Source organism: Acanthaster planci, linkage group LG03, assembly GCF_054643075.1.
Source record: "Acanthaster planci isolate LZ-2023a linkage group LG03, COTS_SCS, whole genome shotgun sequence".
Lineage (NCBI taxonomy): Eukaryota > Metazoa > Echinodermata > Asteroidea > Valvatida > Acanthasteridae > Acanthaster > Acanthaster planci.
In genome coordinates this window covers 9,959,853-9,977,033 of record NC_141779.1, presented here as the reverse complement: position 1 = coordinate 9,977,033, position 17,181 = coordinate 9,959,853, and the positions used below count along the sequence as shown (strand labels likewise).

General features: G+C 41.6%; 1 protein-coding gene across 5 annotated transcripts in view; it reads left to right on the top strand.

Moving 5' to 3' along the window:
- The window catches only part of LOC110986656 (mitogen-activated protein kinase kinase kinase 2-like), an 81,625-nt gene that overhangs the window by 29,390 nt on the left and 35,054 nt on the right, over nucleotides 1-17,181 (top strand). For 4 of the 5 annotated variants that reach the window (XM_022248698.2, XM_022248697.2, XM_022248700.2 and 1 more), the window contains one exon: nucleotides 4,058-4,188. In XM_022248698.2, coding sequence (XP_022104390.1) covers nucleotides 4,185-4,188 — 4 coding nt within the window. In that variant the 5' untranslated portion in view covers nucleotides 4,058-4,184. Of the gene's footprint in view, nucleotides 1-4,057; nucleotides 4,189-15,413; nucleotides 15,554-17,181 lie in introns of those variants that run through there. The other variant, XM_087135000.1, reaches the window with a different exon arrangement.

Here is a 17,181-nt window from a genome sequence, read left to right as displayed (position 1 = left end):
CTTGCAGCCTAGGAATTTTCAACATCTGTGGTCAGCTTCACAGAGACGTTCCTCAGGGACCCTGTCAAAGCTCTACATGATTCTTCTTCCTTCCTTGCAAATTGGTTTAATAATTCCCAAACCTTCTCTGCGCATGCATGCGCATAGTTTGAGGATTTTTTTCTTTTTGCCAGCGAAGGAGTCTGTGATTGAAAGGTACATGTACGCGTAAATTGTCACTTGTTTTTCTGTTGTCTGCCAGTGTACAGCTTTAAAGGCCAGACGAGGGAGGGGGCAAACATCATAGAAGGAACTGGAGAAAGAGGGAAATTCTTACTCCACTTCTGGTTGCAAACACCCTGTGTGATTTGTGTGTGCCAGTGCATAAATTAATTCCAATAGCAGACAGTTTCATAGTGTACATGTACTGAGCGCATTGAAGTTTTACAGGCCAATACCTCTGGTACACAAATTCAAGTAAGGGTATTATTTTTTTTTTTACGTGTTTGTTCAGTCGTTCATTTGGAGTAGGCAGTGTTTGGATGCTGTTGAGGATGTAACAACTTGTTGCCAGGGTATGTCCCACATTAGACTTGCAAATCATGATACATGTATTTTCATCTGTTTGGGGGATGGGACAGACTGGCAGAGATTACAGTGGTTTTTGTGTAAGTGGGAGAGAGTGTTTACAGGTATTCTAGAGCTTGTTCACCTGTCTGGTGGACCATGTGTCTATTCAGTACATGTACATGTATGTGCTGAACCGTAAATCTGCAAGTATTCATACATGTACCGTATATTCATACCTTTCACAAGAAATGATGCCTTGAAAGACTTCTTTTCAAACTGTCTGCAAATGTGCAAGTTTTTGTTAAAAGTTTGGTTTTGCATTGATCATTGAGTATCTTAATTACTGCATGAGGCTTTACTTGTAGTGTTGAAATTGTAACAACCTATGGACAATTCCACATCAACTGTGACTTGACTGCCAAAGTTTCAAATTGATTTTTACAATGTTGTCTCCACCATTGTTGGTTAGGGGTACACCTCAATTGAGTGAATCTGAGGGGATATCATGACGATACCATATGAAACATTATAATTAATAAAACCATTCTTAACATTTGTTTTCTTTATATTTATACATAGGTGCGTGAGATTTTTATGTTGCCCGTAACGTGAGATGTACATGTAATGTCCATAACAACATTAATTAACAAAATTGGACCATACAGGACTATTTTTTTCTAACTTTCAATTCATGCCTGGATAGAATGACTCAGACCAACTGCAACATAGTTTGTATAGAAAGCTAAGGGAAGCAACTTCATGAAGTTTTGATTAAATGTACTGAAGGTCAAAAATCCATGTCATAATGCAGAACGTCCGTAACATTCATTTCTCACAGTTGTGGCTAATTAACCAACAAAGTTTCTCTAACATTTTTAATGAATAGGCTACAAGTATAAAAGCAAATAAACTTGGTTTTATTTTTTCACCATGAATTTGTTTATCAATTGAAACTTGGAAGTTGTATACAAACGTCATGTCGGTAACGATGGAATTGCCCCTATATGTTCAAACCTATACGGTGAAGCTGATAAGACATACATGTACATGTATGTACCAGTAGCATGTTTGATTTTTGAAACCCCAGATTGCTTATTCCAGCCTGATGCCTGCTGATGTGTATGCGCATTGATGGCATCATTCGGTAGATTTTTGTCGTTAGAAGGTCAATGGCCAGAAATGCCTTGTTAAATTCAACCATCTCATTTTTTTCTCCTGAATCATGCCCCAGTCTTGGCTTATCGCTGCCAACTCTGGGCAGGATCTGCCCTTAGTTTGGACTTCACAAACCGTAAAATGCACCCAACTCAAAGCATCTGTGTTTGTCCAAAGAATTTGGAAGTCGTTCATCCTTGTACATACATAAAAGGCATCCTGTGACTAATGCTCATGCGGGGCCTTCCCAACCCCCCTCCCTTGGAAAAGATACTTTCTGAGTCTTAGAATTGCAGCGTTTGCATCAAGTTTACTTGGTGACATGTTTAAGCTAATGTTCCAGTCAAACATGTCAAATGTTGTGTGTTTAAACCATCAAGGGAATGGTACAGGCTTGCACTCTGATTGATGACAGAAATGTGGACCATTCCATTTTGAACTGCTGGGGGGGGTGGATGGAGCTCCCGTAATGAATTTGTTACCTTCTCCTCCGGCCCATGAAACTCAATTTAAGTGGATATCCCCTCCCCTGGGAAGGGAAAGGCAGTTGCAAACTGCTAAATGATGGCTCTCACATTTTCAGTGGCCAATACTGCCCTCGATGGAGAGAGCGAAGGGGGGGGGGATTGGTGAGGAGGGGAAGTGCCGGGGGAAGGAGGTTGTCAGATCGTGACAAAGTTGCCATGGATCAATCTCTGCCATGCTCGACTAATAAGTCCTTTCCAGCATTGCATCGGCAAAAATCATATTTCAGGGCTGCGGTGACAGCAGCAGTAATTTTGCCCTCTCATTAATCACTCTGTCTCTCACTTACAATTTTGTTTTAAAAAATACAGAATGACATTTCAGTTTCAATGAAGTGATTAGATTGGAAAATTAAAATGTGGGGGTAGTGATTTGCATGCAGTCCATTAAAAGGAAGATTTTTAATGGGTTTTAGTTTTGCTTTTAGAGAAAAATGTCGTAGCATATAGCGGTAGCTTGAAAATTTGAAAGGAACTCATTTGTACATGTACATGTACTTGTGCCAAAAGTAAAGAAACACTTTCCGAATACTGCAACATTTACGTGACTGTGGTTGAATCCAGGGACAATTATAATACTTCTGCTCCTACCCCCACCATTGGCTTTTTTGGCAGTGCTTCTATGGAGTCTCTCCACTGGACCACTGGATTTTTTGATGTGGAGGCCAATTAGCTATTGAAAGGTACTCTCCCCAAACACACCAGCAGGACTTCTGCCATCTTCACCATGTCTTTGCATTATTTAGTTTTCTTCGTTCATGGAGGACCCTTTCAAATTCATTATCATGTACATGTAATACAAGTAAAGTTATGGTGAAATTTTGCCATCGGCATTCAGACCACAAGTAAAGCACTCTTGGCAATTGTGAAGGATGTGAATTGTAGAAAATGATCAGGACTGCATTTCTGTGTGCAGTATACACACGTACATGTAAGTCATGTCACTGTTTGTTCCTGTACATTAACAATTATCAATGTGCCCACGTTACACTGTGCAGACCCAGAAATCCCTGGGTCAGCCAGGTAGTGAACTGGGTTTTGAGGTTGTTGACCCCTGCGGTTTAAGGTCACTCTCACTTGATTGGAGCTAAATTGGGATCAAGGAAGTGTGGAGTGATTGTGGGACATTGCCAGCTGGAAGGACGACTGTCTGTCCTGCACTCTGGGCATAGAAATCCCATTCTGTCTGGGTGCCAATTGCAGGAGCTTCTGGGTGCTGTACATGCAGCGGCATGCTAGTGAGTTCCTGGTAGGTGGCACGGTTGGTGAAAAATGCAGGATGAAACAACTTAACTTTACAGACGTCAAATTCCTTGTATCCACATTCTTAGTCATTTTTTGTACATGTACATGGACATGTATGCACATAACGCATAATATTCTGTATATACTGTACTTGAAGCACCTCTGCATTCATTCCGTTATCAGTACATGCATTTTAGTGTTTTGTCAGTATGAGTACAGTACAGTGCCGTACCAAGAAGATACCCGTCAAACCAAATTTTCCTTACCAGTGCATTATGGGAAACAGTTGACACCCACGCACCAACAACAGGGTATTAGTGGATAAGCCTAGCTTCAAGCAGGATTCTTTTGAAGTCTGAATAGTGATGAGTTGATAAGACTTCTATATTCATTCAGCGGTACAGGCAAGACACTGCAATAAAGATTACACTTCATCGGACAGTGGTTGAGTGATATGCTATGTACAGTAATTATTCAAAATTCATTTTTTTCTCAGTAGTTTCCTCCCTGTCATTAACATCATCGTCAGGTTGGGTCCTTTTGTTCCTTTTGACAACACTTTCTGGTATGTGTCTCTTCTCCAGGAGTTTAGTCCTGTGGAGATAACAGCGATACCATAAGTGGAGGTCCAGTCCAGTGTATCCCAGATACAGCACTCGTACCACCAGGGAGTTTGAATGAGAAAGATAAGACGCACTCGCAAGGCCAACAATGGGTAAGTTGTTGTTTTGCAGTTATGGTATGAACGTGATATGATGCTGGGCTTCCATTTCACCGGGTCAGGAGGGGGCATTTTGTGCAAGTGCAGCCTCTAGGTGCCACTGTGGACCAAGGTTTGGGACAACTCAACATTTTCCAACTTGATTCTGTCACAATTCTGTAAAAAACTGACTTCAGATTCCTCCTGAAGAAAGTGGAAAACCCTTGATAAAATTCACTGACAGAGTTGTGGTTGACTGAGTTCTTTTTACCTCTAATTATTGATATGTTCATTGCAAACATAAACAGTATTGACCGCTGATGGCAAATGAAGTTAATTTTTGAAGAAACATGAACTTGAGATTTTGTGATTTTCTCTTTATTTCTTTCTACTGGTAGCTATTTCTTTCAAGTTATTTCAACTCTTCAAAGAGTAAGCTTGATTTGGATAGATAAAAAATTTTAAAGTAAACTTTCTTGAAGTAAAGTACATTCAAAACCCTTCTGTTCCATAGGTTTGTGCAAAATCCTGGTTTTCCCACACCAAGTTCCCATTGGATTTTTTCTTCTGTGTAGTATTGACTGCAACTCCTGTAAACATTCCTTTTTGTAAATCTGTCTGGGCCCATTTGGACTTTTTTTTGGGTATCAACTGAATTGTTAATTCCCCATGCATGGTTTGTCAAATATAGCACATTCCTAGTATCCAATGTGCCACTTGAGTGGTTACATCGTACAGTTGAAATGTCAACTGCTCCTGTGCTACCAAGCCTCTGCCTCTGACCCCGCTGATGTTTCTTACAGTTTGGGTAAAATTAGCCATTATATCCACGATGCAAAAGAAAAAAAAACACAACACTGTCTCGATGGAAAGGTGTATCCGTAGGCAGTGTCATGGAAAAAATTGCAACACACAAAAGGGTAGGCATATCTGGGAACCATGCTTCACATGTATGAGGAATTTTTCTACACACTTGTTGAGGTTTTACAGCCCAGAGCTGTTTCCATTGGATTAATTTAGTGGCTCTGTAAAACTACTGTGGCTCTGTTTAAAATTTCCTTCCCTACTTTCAGCCTGTTATTAAGTCACTATGAGTATAATGGAAACGGAATGAGAATGTTGTTTCTCCAGTGGTTCAGATTGGACTTCATGTAGTCTCCAGCACCTAACGCAGCAAGCTGTTGTAGGGTCATTGCAGATCTCAGGCCTTGGGACAAGGAAGCAAGTGGGATTATTTGACTAGTATGAAAACAGGCAAAGACTTGACACATGTTTCCATTGGACTTTTTCTTCCGCGCTTACAGAAACTTACCACAACATTCCTTAGTGTCAATCTGCCGCACATTCCCACATAGACTTTTTTACCATAGCAGAAGGTCTTATTTAGGTGTAACACAGCAAATAAACATGATTACATTGCCTGTGCTGTACAAATGATGGCGAAATCGGCAAAATCTGACAAATCTGCCACAAGTAAGACGAACCTGTACAGAAAAAGCCCCATACACAGTGTGCATATACATGTAGCTTTATCCGGGCACACTTCACTGTGTGTGCGCGGCATGCTACTGTACTATAGCCTACGCACGGAGCTGGAGACTGTGAACCATGCAACCATTTTCGCGTGCCCACAATGGATCTCTGTGTAGGCAGTAGTCAGATTCGTAGGTTTAGCATGGTCGGGGTCAATCTACATTGTATGGGAACTGTTCCAATTGGACTTTTTTGCGCCCCTGCTAACTTACCGTGGCTGCGCAGAAATCTTCCGCGACCCTTTTGGCCTGTTAGTTTTACATTGCAATCGTGGTAAGTTGAAAGGGACATTAGTTTACCGTGTGTTCCCATTGGATTTAATGTTGTAGTTCTACAGGAAAGTCACGGTAAGTTAACCAAAAAAGGTCCAATGGGAACGCGGCTTTGGCCATTCATGATGCACTATATGTGTAAGGAAGGAGTGCAACTACTGCACAATGTAGATCATTGTTGAACCGTGCGTCTTAATATTTACATGCTGAGAGCTGTAGAAAATTCGTAGGTGAGCCATACAGAATTCGAAAGATTAAGAGACTCGGTACTCTGAATTTCCTGTTTAGTGCCCCCGAACTGTGTTGGCTACCAGCTTCACCGAGCTCAGACAATGGCGCCCTCAGGCTCCCAGACTTGTGGAGTGCTAATCAGCTGTACTAGTGTGGTGGACATGTGGCAATTAAGACCCTGCAAATGTGTTTTTTTTGTTTACTGCTCGTGTGAAAGATTTTGAAGTGTCTGAGTCGCTCTGCTGCAGTGGGTTCCGGCATCCAAATGCTGCCAAAAACATTCACATTTGTGAGAGCAGTGATGGGATACCAGTTCTGGGCTTGGTGTGGTCAAGACATGCACATGAAGTCCGTCCATGTACTGGTACATGTCACCCACTCCAGCTGGCAGAACTGGGAGGAAGGGCAAGGGGGGCCATGTGCACTGTTTTGTGTGCTGTTGTCTCACAACTGCAGGTTTTCTTCCATCTCATTGTGTCATTGCAAATCACTGATGAGTTATTTGAGGTGGGTCTTCACAAGCAGTGCCCTCAGAGACTTTTCGGAGGTGCTCTTTGGCAAACGAAAATCATTCAACAGACAGAGCATTTTAACAGTGCGTCCAGTGATGTTCTGCATGGCTTATTGGTCATTGGACATGTACTTAGTGGCAGTGTAATTTACATCAGGTTTTGCATCAGTAGTAAAAACATGAGCAGTAACACCAATAACAGTTTAAGAGCAGTTGTTACCAAAGATTGTATAGCACCACATAGCGGTGCAGCATGGAGAACTTGGCCAAAAAGGTGTTTTCACCATGGGCGCCATTCTAGTGTGAACGTTAATTCATAGGCGCACGCATACCAGGTGTGCGCGCCTGTCACTGTGCCTGTTGCATTAACATAGGCCTATTCACACCTATGGCACCCATGTGATAACAACATTTTTATACGCATATTCACAGTGAAGTTCTCCATCTTGCGCCACTGTGCGGTGCTATACAATCTTTGGTTGTAACTGTAGCTTGTCTGCAACAGCAGCAATGGTAACAGCAGAACTACCAACAGCTGCAGTAGAATGGCCAACAGTACATGTACATGTACAACCAGTGTATGCAGCAGCCTGAACGACAGCACCAGACCCAACAGCAGCGGTGGCACAGCTGCTTACTGTACGGGATACAGATAGCAAAAGACAGCTTCAGCAGCAGCTCCCTGTACGTTTTATTGCTGCAGCAATGATGCACAATGTTAAATTTCGCAACAAAATGTTCCTGCAACAAAGTTGCACAAGAAACAATCGCGTAGGAAATTGCTCCATCTTGTTTTCACAGCTACAATCAGGTCAGCCCGGGTGACCTCCCCGCAGGAGCAAACACGGGCGCACACATGAAACACACGCTTCACTTCGTCGTCGCTTTTCTGAATAACATCCCCGAAATTATGCACCGTGTCCTGTTGCCGGTCGCCAGGTGCTGTGCCCTTTTCTTTACCCTCAACGGCCCCCCTCTCCTTAACTCCCTGACCAGGTCCTGTCACTTCCCCCACTTGATTAACGAGGGGCATCCTTGGGACTGTCATCCCATGGCTGTTTTTGTGGCCCACCTTGCCACCTCCAGGAAGTCAGAGGGGCTCGGGGACACACGCAAGCCCCCCAGATTTGTTTGTGAGGATCTCCCCCCATTTGTCTGCAGCAACAAACATTCGTGCAAGTAAAGATAATATTATTTTGGAAACTGACATTCTGTAGTGGGTCAAATCCTACTTGGCAAACATACTACCTATTCTTTCTACCTCGTTAACTGCTTGTGATTATCGTGCATTGCTCTTCCACTTTGAAATCTTCAGTTTGAAATCTTTAGATTATACTGGTTCACCCTGACGAGAGTCTGTCTGTTGTGACCACTCATTTCCTGTTTGGACACTTATACCATACTGGTACATACCAGTATAGGCACAAAGCCTGGCATTTGGGGACCAGATCCCAGAAAATGAGTCTCAAGGCCATTTTTTTACTTTCACTGTTTAATATGGCAAACACTTTGCATTAGAAAGGGTAAATGGAGGTATTTAATGTGATAAACATGTGTCTGCTCAAATTGACATCCTGATAAATGTGGACATGGGTGATAGATGTTGAAACATACATGTACATGTGAATCTACCGGTACTTATGCAAGATTTTTTATAAAGGCCCAGAAACTTTGGCAACCAACGACTTGTTTCATCGGGCTGGGCCACATTTGCGAAGTAGTCATACGTCCTTATTTGATTACGATCTAACATGTAGCGGTACAATGCTGGAATGTTGATAAAGGGTCAAATAAGAACTTGTATGCATGCAAAGTGGTTGCCCTCAATCAGGTCATGCCCTCGCCTTTATGATGAACATCTGTGCTCTGCCACAGCTGCACAGACAAAGAACAAACCTTGCCTAATTATAGAAATGACACGCGCAAATGGTGATGTACCTGTATGTTGTCTGTACATGTACCTGATTGTTAATGGTGCAAAGACATCTTCATGTAAAAGTGGTTGTCCTTCCATAAGATCACCTAAACCTGGCGAAAATTGACCTTTTTTTGTTCACATGGATATCCATTAAAAAAACCCACATACATAAAAATTGCTTAGTATATGAACAGCATCACTATAATTGATTCTTAATTGGTTTTAAAATATTTAGAGGGAACTTGGGAATCTAAGCTTTGGCAAAAGCCTTCCTTTTCAGCCCTATTCCCAAGGGCCTGATTGTCCCTGTCACTTGCTGCCAAATTGCCCCTGATCTTTCTCCAAGCCAGGGGAAAACTCTCTCCATCTTTATCATGGAGCAGAAAGAATCAATTTGTCAACCTTAGTTTGTCCATATGGCTTGAATTGGGCCCAACAGGCTGCCTGAATTACTCTGGGGAGCCTCTTGGGACCATTTGCCTGGTCTGCGGCTATCAATCATGGACTTCTGGTGTCCTAAATGAACCTGTTTTTATTTTAAGGTGAGCTGGTGATTACTGTAATCATACTGTAGCCACCCAAAAAGAGACTTAGAATTTGTTCTAAAAGAGCAGAAGTGTACATGTACATAGCCCAAAACTGTTGTAAAAGTTATTATACTGCTATTAAAGTAGCCCATAACTGGACATTCCCCTTTCTGTAAAGTCTGTTGCAGTTGTTGATGGCATTTATCATTTTTTTGGCCAACTTAAATGAATTGTTAGGTTTACTTTACCGCTTAAGAGGATTTCGTGCCTTGCTAGATTCTTGTAGAATTTATATTTTTGAAAGAAAGTTGTTCTTTAAAGACAGCATTTTTTTTCAGGAAATTTTCTCACCAGAATCCATGGTCATATTGACTTCTAGTAAAATACCTGCATGTAGATGAATGCGATTTTGCACGTAAGTGTGTGTCAATCTGTTATCGCTCCCGAATCACGATGACGTCTCGCAGGTTTAGCTTATGTAAATCCACGCAACCGTGTTGTTAAACAGGATATAAAACATGACAAGCCGTAAGACAGCTTGCTAGCATTTCAGAAGTTTATACATGTAGTATGTTTGATCTGTCCCTGGTATTTACATTGTATGAATGCCAGGTAACAGAGTCGGTTGTGTCATGAAAGGCTCCCAGAAAGTAAAACGAGGGCGAGTTTGGGCAATGACTGTAGTAAATTACAGTTAGACCAACACTGCCCAAACGATGGATGGTTCGAACTATCTCGTCAACCATTGGGGACCAGGCTCCAGGTTATGGTCACATCGCTGGTAATCAGTAGCCGATTTCATTTATCCTCACAGGGGGGAACCATTCACATGAAAATAATTGTATGAGATTTCAGTTACTCTATACGCAACCAATGGTGAAAATGTGAGTCATGATGAGATTTTTAAAAATAGGCTGACTAGGGTCGTTGAGTGTAACTCATACTCCTTGTTATAAAGGAACTACTGGTGGAACTATAGTTTTGGCCTCAATGTGCCCTGAGCTTTCTCTTAAGGTCAGATACATGTAAGCACAATAAGCAGAAGAGAACCTCATCAAGGAGTGGATGAAAAAGTGCAATTTTTCTCCCCGAGGGACTGGTGCTCCAACAGTATCAGAATCCCAGACTTATTTTGCTTGAGCCGATGACCTGCTTGAACCCAGGGCAGGCTGATGGCCCATTCTTTCACTAGTGGAAGCGCCAAGGGAATCCGGTAGGACGCAATCAGTCATTAAGACCTGTACGAGTGATTTGTGAAGACAAAACTTGCCCTGGGGCTGGTCTTGAACCAGACTAAGAAAAATAAAAGAAAAAGAGAGAAAAAAAATGTCCCAATAACAGGACGAAGGTGACAGGGATATTTTTTGGGAAAGAATATGAGCCACCTTGGCCAGGTCTAGTGTCCAAAATAGCAGCAGGTGCTGAAAATATTCCACTGAACTGATCAACTAGGTAATATAAACACCAGGCTGCATACAAATAAACAAGTTGTTGGGAATGTGTACATTTTATGCACACATACATTTACATGCACTTGTTCGTCACTTGTGCATTGGCTACACGTGTTGAATCATATTGGGAACCAAAAGTGTTGTTATGGGGACAAATTTTTATTCTGTCCTTATCTTCCCAGCACAACAAATTATTCCCTCAATAAATGCAGTGCAGGCCTCGGTTTGTAGGACTGTAGCCAGACAAGTACCCATATACGCATACATTATCACTCAGTTGGATTTGTCCTAGTCGGGAATGTATTCTGTGTTCCTTGTTGGGCATGTGCACACTAAACCATTTTCGCACAATAAAAAAAACAAAAACCCAAAAACACACTCAAAAAAATGACTCCCAATGATTGAGGCAAACATTCAGACCAGCCATTGTTTACTTAACAATTACATGCTGGTTGATTTTTGCGTCCTTTCACACGACACATTATAACGTTTCACTGGCATTCCTTGCAATGCAAATGCTCATTTTGCGGGTCACGGTTAGACCACATAGTTATGGCATAGGCATGGAGTGCAGCTACATGTAGTTCCTGCAATGTGGCTAGGGTCAAGGGTTTACATTTTGAAACACTGAAGTAACCAGATCAGTGAGTAATTATAGACTGCCATCCACACATTCGCACTGTGGGCCCAGAGATTGGAGTTTTTCTGTTTCATTTTGATCACTGTTGGCTTAAAAGTGGATATAAGTTTTAGATATGAAGTCTAGCTAAGATTTTGCAGTGGCCGACAGGTGCACATGTCCCATGCAATCGGCTATAAACAAAACAGCAATTGAAAGTAACAACCCTGTCCTGCGGAATCTGAAAAGAAAAAGAAGTTCCAGCCATGGCAGGAAAAGTCATGAGACAGTTCGGCTCTTCTGTGCAAGGGAGACTGCTGCAATCCAATCAAAATCATGGACGGGATGGCTCACAGCAGCTACATGTGGTTACATGATAGCTTGCAGAGATCGGGGACCACCACAGCGATAATCAGTGTCATGATCGCATGCAGTGATTTTCGTACATAACTTGGTGCAGTGAACATTTTTTTTTTCAGCTTTGTGTGGAAAGGGCTGAATACCCAGTTTGGTGTGTGCATCCTGTTGGCAAGTTTCGGCTAATTTGAGGAGATGCCATCACACTGTTGACTGAAAGGGCATGTAATGTGCACGTCATCTGTCCACAAGCATGGTGCCACTATAGTAATTAAAGGCTTCTTATTCTGCTGTAAATGCATGTACATATGTGTATGGTACAGTACAAGTACATGTATATTGTATGCCAGTCAGGCAGCTGTATGATACACCATGCCAGCACCTGGTTGAGTGAAGTGTGTATAGCATTACATGAAGGCCAAGTTAAAAAAAAAAATCTTATCAGTCAGAGATTTTCCAGAATCAGGAGGATAAAGGCCTTTAAATGTCTTTTTACCGAGATGACCAGTAAATAGTAAAATTCAAAATGGCTGCCAACTTTGCAGTTAAAAATGAGTGCCAGCTTTTTATTAGCTATTCTACTAGTACTGTTCTCATTGTCCAGTTTAATATGCATGAAAGATTTAGATTTTTGTTGAGAAAAAATTGAAAGTTAAATAAACAGAACCAGTATGCAGCTTCAAAAAAGCTGAAAACCCAAGGCTTTCTGGCTCATAAATGTACATCTATATTACAATGTGCTTATATGCACGGACCTGAAAAGCATAATTCAATTCACTCTTTATCCACTGTATAATTAGTAGTACAACATGTAGGCTACCTGTAGACATACATGTAAACAGACGAGAGCACCTATCAGTTGCTTCCAATGGGAGGGGAGTTTGAACAAGCAAAAGGCTGTGGGCGGATGTTGGTAGTGAGAAGCCCTATTGGAGGTGCTTTTGCCATAGCTTAAAAAAAAAAAAAACCACAGAATGAAGTTAACTTGACTAGAACGTTGTTTCAGGATTGGTGCTTGAAGCATGACATTAAATTACATTGTACGCACAGTATTCCTTAACAGGCACTGTGAATTCTCTTTTAAGGTACTTGCATTTGTAGAAGCTGTTTATTTACATTCTGGATGCCAGGATCAATTTCACACTGCTGAAAAATGTACCCCAAAAATCTTATCATGAGGCAAAAGGTTCTTACCTTGCTCCCTAGAAAAAAAGTGAAAGAAAATGTTTCTTCGATAAAGAATTATTGTTGTATATTTTGAAATGCTCACTTCTGGAACAGTTTTTCTTGGGAGTGAGACGAGAAAGTTTAGTTTCAAAATATGATTTTTTCCGGCCTTTTTTTAGCAGGCAGTCATGACATTTCGGTTGGTGGCCTTTGTACGTCCATGTCATTGTGTAATTTTATAGAGTCCTCAATTTCTATGCATAAATAAATGTTGCCATTTAGGGAACCCTGTGATATTTCCCCGGTAAACAAGCAGTGCCCTGGTATATATACCTCTGTGTGTATACCAAACCACCTGTTGCCACTAGTGCACTGACATTCTTAGTATGTTTGCCTGACATCACAGGACTTTAGGGGGATCTGCATCTCCCTTATTTCGTACTGTAGACAGGCAGCCAGTTTATTGATATTTTGCTCAATTTGTCATCATGGGAGCCGACAGCCCGCCATCATTTGAAGGCAGTAGCTTGCTCGGGTTCATCACTCGCTGTTTTGTGTCATCAGGTAGTGCCAGCTTCACTAACACGGCACCGAGTCTTATTAATTGGTAATCTTTGACCTACTGGTAAACCCGGTATTAAATGGCCACACGCGTAAATATTCTTGGTATGCAGTTTTTTTTTCCTTTCAACTTTCAATTTGATGTAAAAGAAATGAGGTCAGGGACTTAACATTCTCATGTGAATGAATCCAATCCATTGTACAGATCTGACTGGCATGTTGTCCTTATTTTCTGCAGTTTTTCTTTATTCAATCGATGATGAAATCCCTTATTGTTGGAGTACTGGGTTCAAAGTTAACTAGCGTTCACCCGGTGGGTGCCGCACCCTGCATACCGCAATAAGATGTTTTTTTTGGAAGTTCAAATTTCCTACGTTGCCAGTTTTGCCAGTGTCTGTCTGGAATAAGGCGACTGTCTAATTCCTTTCTTTTAACACCCCACTTGTCCTTGGGCATATTGCAAATTTCTGGGAAGATTATAATTATTGCATCTATTGTACTGTTTGTGAAGTTTAACCTGGGTGTATTCACGCAGATTTTCGACTACAAGAGCAAAGCACAGATTGGAACAGACACCCCCTGCTTGCCAGTTTCCCTGCTATTCACTGTGCAGTCCACCAGAAGGCTATTATTAAACTGCTCTCTAGTGGTGATGCTTTCCAGTCTGATCAGCACTCTGTTCTTTCCTGCAGGGTCAGAGGTCACTTTGCTGTGGTTGAATCCAGTCCCAGGAAGTGTGCTGACCTGAACATAAATTTTTTATTCAGCAGTTGTAAATATGTACATGTATGAATGTTCCATGTACTTGTATTTGGAATGTAATAAGTGTTTCAAGTGGTTCTAACCAAAACACTGACGCATTGTGGTTCAACGCTGAATTATAAACTAGTCTCTATCAGAATAGCATTACATTTGCCCTCACAATTTGTAAGGCCAATATGACCATGTAGTAACAACAGAGGCAAATGTGGTTCGGGTTAATGTAAGACATGCCGACAACAGTCTTTCCCCCCAAGTCGCTTTTGGGTCTCAAGCAATTTCCTCTGCCTCATCCCCCTGATCATCCTTCCTGGAAGCGGTGTCATCTGGAGAGCATGATAGGGGACCAGACCTCGGCTCTCTGCACTCTGCTGTGATGGTTTGTGTGTGTCTTCAAAACACGTCAATCAGTGTGTTAATCATGTGCCATGAGTTTCATGTTGGAGTTGTCTGGGAGAATAATTACATGTACTTGCATGCAAATTAAGGCTGTGCAATTCAAGTGCTGTTGACTAACTCCCGTGTACACACGTACATGTACATGTACAGTATAAGCCAGCTACATCCTGCGAGTTTCCAACAGAAGGCAAGTTCTATACTCTCTAAATGCAAAAGAGTGAAAAGCTCTTATTTTAAGGCCTTACAAGAGACTCACTCTTTTTGAGAGTGATTTTTCACTCTTTTTGGTCTAGAGAGTAGGCTTCGTACGCATCTGTAGAAATTATTCAAAGAGGTAGGGAAAAGAAAACCTTCTGCCCCCAATTAAAACAAGAGGTGGCAAGACCATCTTCAAAACATAACCTGAAAAATGGAACAGTTTTCCCATTTGTGATCGAAAAATGTCTAAAAAATGGGCTTCCTCAAGTCCCTTTTTTTCCAATTTAAGAAACACTCATTTTGTTTTAATGATGTATGCCGGTAACCCCAAAATGTCACGGAGGGATACGGATCTAAACACGGTGCATCTTCACACGCAAGTCTCGTAGTAAAGGCACGCTCAAAATGCAGTGTTCTTGTCCACTACATTCATTGGTCCATATATCAAGTTTACATGCATGATTTGTTGTGTAAATAAATGAAATAAAACTTACAGTGTACATGTTCATGTACATGTACCCCAGTCTTGTGCAGTTTGGACAGGAGTCTCGTACACTGAGACTTGGTCTCAAGGTTTCAAATTACACATAGAATCGATTGTTCGCGGACAACACATTAAGAGTAGACTTTAAACCTTGTTGCAGATAAGTAATATGCCAAGGATTTGAGGGCTACTGCTTGGACAAATATCCCGTGTCTGCTGAATACCCCGAATTTAGAAAAGCGACGTATAGGCCTCACTGCCTGCTTGTGTTGTGTTGGAGCTGCCAGTATATGGTGCTGTGTGGCTGGACCACCGCCAGGTTTGTTTGGGGGACTACTACATCAGCCCTGCAACAATGACAGGTTTTGTGCCGTCGTCCTCATTCATCAGCAAGTAAATTATAGTTACTTTCATAGGTATTGAATCCACTCACTTTCACTTGTAAGAAGAATCCGGCATGTGTTTATCTTTTTCTTTGACACATTGAAAATTGTAGACTCGGCAAACAAGCAGGCACATGGTTTGCTGGTTTTCTTTTTAGAAGCTTTACATGTACACACATACATGTACAAGGTAGCCCATGATTCAGCTGTATGATCCTGGTCTGGGTACTCCTACGCTGACTGCGTTATGTTCCATAGCGTATGAATAGTCTGTTGTCACTGCACGTGAAGACGAGTGCATTCTCACATGTACCTGTATGCCACGCAAGTTACCAGTACGTTCCACTCCACCTTCAACGTCTCGTACAATTATTTTGACCAGCTAAGAGTAGCAATTTAGGTTTATGCACAATAGGGCCTGTTTGTTTCACACTGATGTGGATATTGATCAGTGACGCTGGTTCTCACCATCCATATAGGCGAGTTTTGGTGTCTGTAAACGAATGACGGATCCTTGATCGTGATCCGGATCCATTTGAAACAAACGCGGCCCGTGAGATTCATGGATAATATTGTGCATTTTCTACCTGTCATCAAAACTCCTCATTTTAATGCATTTGGGCCGTAACAATGCCACTTTACGTGTATCTTTATGCATCCTTCATGCATGCCTGTTGTGCCTTTCTCACTGTTATGTTGTCAACCCAACCCAAACATAAAATTTGATTTCGTGTATTTCCGAAATTGGCCCAGTTGTTCGGGAACAGAGATTGCCTCGTACAGAAGATAAATTCATCATATACTGGTTTCTGGGTGGCCAGTCTACCTCCCAAACCCTAGATGTTGCAATAAGTGAAGCGGTTTCCCTACCTCTTTAAGAGGACTTTTAACAGTGTTTTAGTTTTATTTGGGCTTTTAAGTCAGTGATGATAAATGCACAGAGGTAAAAAGGTTTACTCATAGGTTTTTCTCCAGTAGGACACAGGCTTTGCTCTTCACGATGGCCACAGTGCATGTAGTTTACCGCAAGTAGAGCTATGAATGAAATGAGCTTCTATTTTCAACATGACCTACATATACACGTACATGCACATGTCGCACAGCTTGAGTCGTTTCTGCTGTGACAATTTGCCAGAAGGCAACAGGAAAGTTTGAAGCACAGACCCAGCTCCCATTTTGATCTGGCATCAGCGACTGCCAGTGCAGCATGACAGTTTTCTGATGTTAAGGAATAGGAATCTTGGAATAGTCCAGATTGGTTCACACACTTTGGCACTACTTGTTGAAGTGGGTAAGGGGGGAAAGAATCACTGTGGTAGTCAAAGGTTGCTTAATGTATGTCAGGTATCCGCCCCCAAATGGCTAAGGAAAGACGGGTAGTTACAAGCGGGTTCTTGCACGCATTCTGCATGTACGCAAACACCATACATACCATCATAAATTAGTTACACGCACTTAGCATTTTCTCAGGAAAAAACATATGAGATTCAATAATTTTGGATATTTTAAAAACATGCAACAACATGTAGTGGCTGTTTTAATCAACTATTTAAACACCCGTTTATTCAGTTTTAATTTCAATACTTGCTTCAACCTTTGGTTTTAGCTGATCAGACCTTCCTTCGCCGGTGCCTTCCG